The sequence below is a fragment of the Palaemon carinicauda genome, chromosome 9 (assembly GCF_036898095.1).
Source record: "Palaemon carinicauda isolate YSFRI2023 chromosome 9, ASM3689809v2, whole genome shotgun sequence".
In the NCBI taxonomy this organism is placed as follows: Eukaryota; Metazoa; Arthropoda; class Malacostraca; order Decapoda; family Palaemonidae; genus Palaemon; species Palaemon carinicauda.
The window spans coordinates 143455541-143463040 of record NC_090733.1 but is presented as its reverse complement, the minus strand read 5'-3'; the positions used below and the strand labels follow the sequence as shown (position 1 = coordinate 143463040).

The 7500-nt window shown below is 32.7% G+C and overlaps 2 protein-coding genes across 5 annotated transcripts in view; one reads left to right on the top strand and one right to left on the bottom strand.

The window, feature by feature from the left end:
* LOC137647218 (transcription factor SPT20 homolog) overlaps nucleotides 1-1638 on the bottom strand; it is a 26305-nt gene extending 24667 nt beyond the window's left edge. For all 3 annotated transcript variants that reach the window (XM_068380575.1, XM_068380576.1, XM_068380577.1), the window contains exon 1: nucleotides 1512-1638. In XM_068380575.1, the coding sequence (XP_068236676.1) occupies nucleotides 1512-1541 (30 nt within the window). In that variant the 5' untranslated portion in view covers nucleotides 1542-1638. The remainder of the gene's footprint in view (nucleotides 1-1511) is intronic.
* Nucleotides 1-7500, top strand: part of Fbxo42 (F-box protein 42) — a 193178-nt gene that overhangs the window by 74450 nt on the left and 111228 nt on the right. The gene's annotated exons all lie outside the window — the stretch shown is intronic.

Genomic DNA, 7500 nt, shown 5'->3' with positions numbered 1-7500 from the left:
GCCTCGAGGTGAGGTTGGCAGGTTCATCCTTGCCAAGATTCTTGGACATGATGTGTCCTACTATGCGAGCGTCATTTTTAGATTTATTTCAAAAGCATGTCTTCTGAAAACTATTTAACTGTTATAATGACTCTTAACTTTTATGGTTTTAATTGAATTCTCTTTTATTTTTCATATATAATAAATGCTATCAGTGTCAATGACCTTAGGTGTCAGGATGCCAGAAAACTTTCAATCAATCAATCAATCAATCAATCTTCTACATAACTATTCTAAAACATGGTCCAGTATCACCTCCACAATAAGATCTTTTAAAGGTACCACAACAATTTATCCACTATTCCTTACATCCACAATACAATCCACGTTGCTAAGTATAAATTCTATCGAGTTATTCTCTGACCATGTAAGTCACACTTACTTCAAACCTCTCGCTTAACTGTTATCACAAACGTATGGCACATATTTCCATTGACCTTATTCCAACACTGGTTTATTGCCCTTTCGCAACCCAAAACATCAGTCACATTCTGCTGTCCGTGTGAGCCTATCAAAGAATATAAAACTCCTTATCTACTCTTTTCATTCTCTTGTCATTAAACTATCGCTAATTCAGTTCCATTTTTCCTTACACATTCTTCTCGCTTTCCCCTTATCAAACTCAGTAGTTTTAATTACAATTACATCCATATTTTCATTCCTGCCTCTATACCTTTCGTCTTAAACTTTTGCTTCATCTTGTCATTCATTACATTGACCTTACATCTCCTCCTCTGTACGTAAAACTAACCTAGGCTTTCCTCAAAGATAATCTGTTATGGAGACCACATCTCTCCAACAATGACGCCCCCTTCCAAACAACTCTACGAGACTTTTCATTCACCATTTACCCCCAAAACATTTATGCCTACTGACAATTACATCTCTCTCTCTTGATCACCTGCGTTTGCATTTAAATTACTAAGTATAATCACTCTTTCATAATCAGACATATTTTTTCCAAAGCATTTACATCATGCATATGAAAATGGTTTAATCATGGTTTTATATAATCAATAGCATGTTTGAGTAAATATATGTGTGTATAGTATGTATGCAGGAGTGTGTGTGTATAATATATATATATATATATAATATATATATATATATATATATATATATATATATATATATAGACAAAATATGTATTCATATGAAAGTATTATGTATGTATCAAGAAATCTGGTATGCAGGGATTTTGAGCATAATATGTATTGCTTAATAACTACATGACAAAATGCAGATTTCCGTAGCCTAAATTTATCATCGGCCTTTATGTATAAAAATCAACAAAAATTAACTAATTACAAAATAAACTTAAAAAATCAATCCAAAATTAATAGAAATAACCAACACAAGCCCCAAGAAATACAGCCTTCTCAAACATCCATAGGAATTTATGGCCAAAACGAAGCCGGTAATGACTTGCCAGTCATCAACCTCATTCTGTGTGTTTGTTGTCAGCCACTCACCAGCACTAGTATCCACGTTGCACAAACCATGACCTTACACTGAACGCTCTGGCCCCACTGTCACTCTCTATATGCCCTCGCCTAACACGCATGCGCGAACTTACGAACTTACTCCTACACTCTCCGGTAAACCGACACACGAACGTGGGTCCGGAGGGTCAAGTTCAGGCACTTATTGCTGGTGGTGCATAGGGGTGCTGTGGCTCCTCCTGCTGCTGCTGCCACCCCTGCTGGAGATATTGGGCGGTGCGGTGCGGGGTGGTCGCTGTCATGATACACCAGGTGGAGAGTTTCAAGGTCTTTTGTTGGGGAGTTAATTTCATTATAATTTTTTTGTTCTTTATGTTTATTAATAACTTTTTATTTCCTTGGGAACAGGGTTTAAAAACTAACATTGACTTTATGTACAACAATTTAGAATAAATCTTATGGTTTTTTTTAAGTTCTTTGGTTATAAATAATTATAAAGAAGGAAATTAGAGCAATTTCAGTTTCTAAAATTATGTTTTGGAATAATGTACTTTAGTTAATAAAAACCAATTATTCTTTATTTTGTAGATTTTCGCTTCGTAACATTCATGCAACAATAGAATAATTTTTGAAGTAATGTATTATGGGTAATATATATATATATATATATATATATATATATATATATACATATATGTATATGTATATATACAGTATATATATATATATATATATATATATATATATATATATATATATATATATATATATATATTATATATATATATACATATATATATATGTATATATACAGTATATATATAGATATATATATTATATATATATATATATATAAATGTATATATACAGTAATATATATATATGTATATATATATATATATATATATATATTTATATATATATATAGATATATATATAATATATATATATATGTATATATATATATATATATATTTATATATATATAGATATATATATATATATATATATATATATATATTTATATATATATATATATATATATATATATATATATATATATCACATTTCTTCTGTTGTAAATCTTACGCTCTATGTTATTATTACCAACTAAGCTATAACCCCAGTAGGAAAAGCAGGTTGCTATAAGCCCAAGGGCTCCAAGAGGGAAAAATAGCCCAGTGAGGAAAGGAAATAAATAAAATATATGAGAGCTTATGAACAATTAAGATAAAATATTTTAAGAACAGTAACAACACTGAAACATCTCTAATATGTAAACTCTAAAAAGACTTGTGTCTTGGGTAGTGCCATAGCCTCTGTACCATAGTCTTCCACTATCTTGGGTTAGAGTTCTCTTGCTTGAGGTACACTTGGGCACACTATTCTATCTACTTTCTCTTCCTCTTGTTTTGTTAAATTTTTTACAGTTTATATAGGAAATATTTATTTTAATGTTATGACTGTTCTTAAAATATTTTATTTTGCCTTATTTCCTTTCCTCACCGGGCTATTTTCCCTGTTGGGGCCCCCTGGGCTTATAGCATCCTGCTTTTCCAACTAGGGTTATAGCTTAGCAATTAATAATAATAATAATAATAATAATAATAATAATAATAATAATAATAATAACCTGTTTAACATGAAATGTATAAAAGATCCTAATTTTAAAAACCTATAATTATAAATATTTTAACTTATGAATTTATTTGTACTTCAATGTACTGAAGTTGAATCATCCACGCTGATTCATACTATTTTGTTTTTTCTTTTCTTTTTTTTTTAGTATGATTTATAGATAATTTTTAAATTAGAATATAATTCTTTTTATCTGTTAATTAGCGATTTGATCTTCCTGGTTTCATTTCCTGGACTGATCTAGGTGCCACATACTTTTTCCCCAAACTTTTATGGTCATAAGAAGAGGACGACATTTATATAAAAAATTTAAAAAGCTTTATTTCCAACATGCCTTACCTACTCATCAACCCATCAATGGTTGATGTTTTTTTATAGCCTAAGTTAAATCTCATCACTTTTAAACAAACACACACACTTCATATATCTTTCCTATATAATAAAGAGCAAGTCTCTCTCTCTCTCTCTCTCTCTCTTTCCCTCTCTCTCTCTCTCTCTCTCTCTCTCTCTCTCTCTCCTCTCTCTCTCTCTCTCTCTCTCTCTCTCTCTATATATATATATATATATATATATATACAGGATATATATATATATATATATATTTATATATATATATATATATATATATATATTTATATATATGTGTATATATATATATATATATATGAATATATATATACAGTATATATACATATATTTATATATACAGTATATATATATATATATATATATATATATATATATATATATATATATATATATATATCTCGTTTCGTTCACGTTCAGCTCTCCCCGTCCCTCAGGTGGGAGGGAGAAGGATTAGTCCATACCCTGGTGAGATGGGGATGCGTGTGTCTGCATTTCTAAATATTGGTCGCAAAGCCAATCGGAGACGAGCTTATATATAAACAGTTAAGGGCAACAATGGTACAAAAACTCTAACAAAGGTTTTTCTATAATCAGGGTGGGAGAGCGCGAGAGATAAAAAAAAAAAACTGTAGTATTACAGTGTATGAGCCTGTGTATGAAACAGTGTAGTACAGTGTGTGTTAAACAAAGCTCTGTCGTGAGTACACACTGAGACATGACAGTAGAGATTCACGTTAGATGAGAAATGGGACTTTGATCATTCCATTTTATATTTGGCTAGTACAGTGGTAACGTTTTCGCTTTGCATACGCATGGCAGCAGATCGATCCCAGCTTGGAACTGCGAGTGTAAGCTGTTTACTGGGGGACGCCACTGCTGCGGTTGGACACCACAGTGGTGGGTTAGGCTTCCCCGGCTGACGTTCTGGTGAGCATCTATTCTGATGAAATTGTAACTGAAACCAGTCTTAGTAGTTCGGTCGGTAAAATTCCAACTTTTCGCGACTGAGTCAGTTCGAATTTCGAGTGGGACGAATAAACAGTCATCATTCCAGTGTGAATGAACAGTCCATCAGTCATGTACGAATAAAAAGTCGTCAGTTAAATTCTGGAAGCATGTGCTTTTCTTAATTAAATCTTGACTACGCTAACTAAATGCTTGACACTTAAAATTACTTCTGCTTTTAAAATAAAACAAAATAACTATATTTCTATTAGAAAATTCTGTTCGCTGGCAAATGCTTGTTAAAGAACAAAAAATTCGTTTGACCACTTCCTTAAGAATTGTAAACGTCAGCAAATATTGAACTTCGAAGAAAAATGTCATGTGACCACTTCCTTAATGACCTTCTTCGAATAGTATACCTTCAGTCACATATTTTTAATTGGCTGTTACTATTGTCGTTTCCTACCACACCCATAAACAACATCTTGTTTTTTTTTTTTTTTTTTTTTTTTTTTTTTTTTTTTTTTTTTTTTTTTTTTTGTCGCTCCGATCAGAGACTTCGAGACTTCGATGTACCTTAGTGATAGTGAGTGTGCATCGGAAGTGTAGGAATCACTTTAAAGAAGACAAAATAAATATGTAGATAAAATCCGTAAACTACGCCTTTAATGGAATGAGGAAATACATTTTTTTTTCTTCCTCACTCGTTTGGATTTTTATCAACTAATTTGCATAATGTTGTGCGTGTTCATTTCTGGTCGTTTTTTTCTTTTTTTTTTCTTTTTGCAAATAAAAAAATACATTAGGAATTCATTTAATAAACGGTGTAATCTAATGACATCTCTCTCTCTCTCTCTCCTCTCTCTCTCTCTCTCTCTCTCTCTCTCTCTCTATCCTCCATATGATTTTTTTCATTTTTTTTCAAATATAAAAAATGTTGGAAATTCGTTTAAGAAATGATGTAACCTCTCTCTCTCTCTCTCTCATCTCTCCTCTCTCTCTCTCTCTCTCTCTCTCTCTCTCTCTCTCTCTCTCTCTCTCTTCCATATGATTTTTTCATTTTCGTATATAAAAATTGTTGGAAATTCGTTTAGTAAATGATATAATCTCTCTCTCTCTCTCTCTCTCTCTCTCTCTCCTCTCTCTCTCTCTCTCTCTCTCTCTCTCTGCGAACTCGCATCTATGTTTATTTTGTAGACGCTGCATTACTTCCACGAACAAACAAATGCTGCACGGAAGGTCACTCCGGATACGAAACGAAAGCCACATAATGGAATATTAAGAGGGAAAAATAAACTGAGTGTGGAAGGTAGAAATGCACATCTCTCCTGGAATTCGTCTCAAAACTATTGTTTTCTTCTTTTTTTCTTTATTTTTGAACAGTGAAATGGACAATATTTTATAAGATTCGTAAATACACAGATGGTTTTAAAGGCCACTCATGAATGGCAGGGGCAAGGGACAGTAACATTGCTCTACAGGTAGGACAATGCCCTTGACCTAGATACTGACCATCTATTCATATGATCAGCGCCCAAGCCACCTCTCCACCCAAGCTAGGACCAAGGAGGGCCAGGCAATGGCTGTTGATGGCTCAACAGATAGACCTATAGGCTCCCCCCCCCCTATATCCTTAGCTCACAAGGATACTGAGGTTGTAGCTACTAAAGGAACTAACGAGTTTGAGCGGGGACTCGAACCCCAGTCTAGTATTCACCAGTCAGGGACGTTACCACATCGGCCATCACAACCCTAAACTAGAGATACTCTAGGTCAGATGTAGGATATGTTATAGTCAGCGAAGCATACAGTACAAGCGTAAGCAATGTGAGAATTTTACCAAGATTTCATGTACTGTACCCTACTGTATTTAATTGGTAAGACTTACTTTTGAAAGTAATTCTTGTTAGTGTAATGCAACTTATGCATTAGAAAATGTTTATTCTTAATAGCTTGCATCAATTAATGAAATAATGCAGGTCGTATTTATTACGTATTTTATATGAACTGAAAGTATTTGATTACAATACCACGCTCTACATATACTGCCAAATTATGCAAAGCTATTGTTTTCCTCTATTACTTTTTCATAAAACAGTTCAACACATGGGAAACAATTTAAATTCTTTTATAATTTCAACTTGTTTCCCACATGGCGAATTGCTTTAAATTATGAAAAAAGTAACCGAGGAAAACAATAGCTTTGCATAATTTGGCAGTAAATGGAGAGCGTGGTCTTGTAAATAAATACCCGGAAAAAAAAAAAAAAAAGTTCCTCATGACCGATTGGCACTTTCAGCTTCTCTAGATAGTGAAAGTTATTGTCATAAAATCGCATCACTTTAGCTTAAATCATGTAGCCGTTGGCATCTGCGTTCTTCATTCTGTTATGATTTTAACGTTAGGTAAGATCTATTATTGTTAGTTAGAATTTCATAGAGGCATCCGTTTGTTAGTTTGTTCTATGCTTGGAAAACACTCCGAACCTTTTATTTTTTTATCTTAATTCATAGTCTGGAATCCATATTAACTACATATTGACTGGCATGTAATGAACTATACAAAAACTATGTTAATAAAACCGGTTATTATTCCTAAGAAACTGGATTGTGGTGGCCGATGTGGTAACATCCCTGACTGGTGAACGCCAGACTGGGGTTCTAGTCCAGCTCAAACTCGTTAGTTCATTTGACCGCTGCAACCTCACCATTCTTGTGAGCTAAGGATGGGTGATATGGGGGAGCTTATAGGTCTATCTGCTGAGTCATCAGCAATCATTGCCAGGCCCTACTTGGTCTTAGCTTGGGTGGAGAGGGGGCTTGGGCGCTGATCATATATATATATATATATATATATATATATATATATATATATATATATGTATATATATATACATATATATAAATATATATATATATATATGTATATATATATACATATATATATATATAAATATATATATATATATATATATATATATATATATATGGTCAGTCACTATGGCATTGTTCGGCTTGATAGGGTAATGTCACTGTCCCTTTCCCCTGCCATTCATGAACGGCCTTTG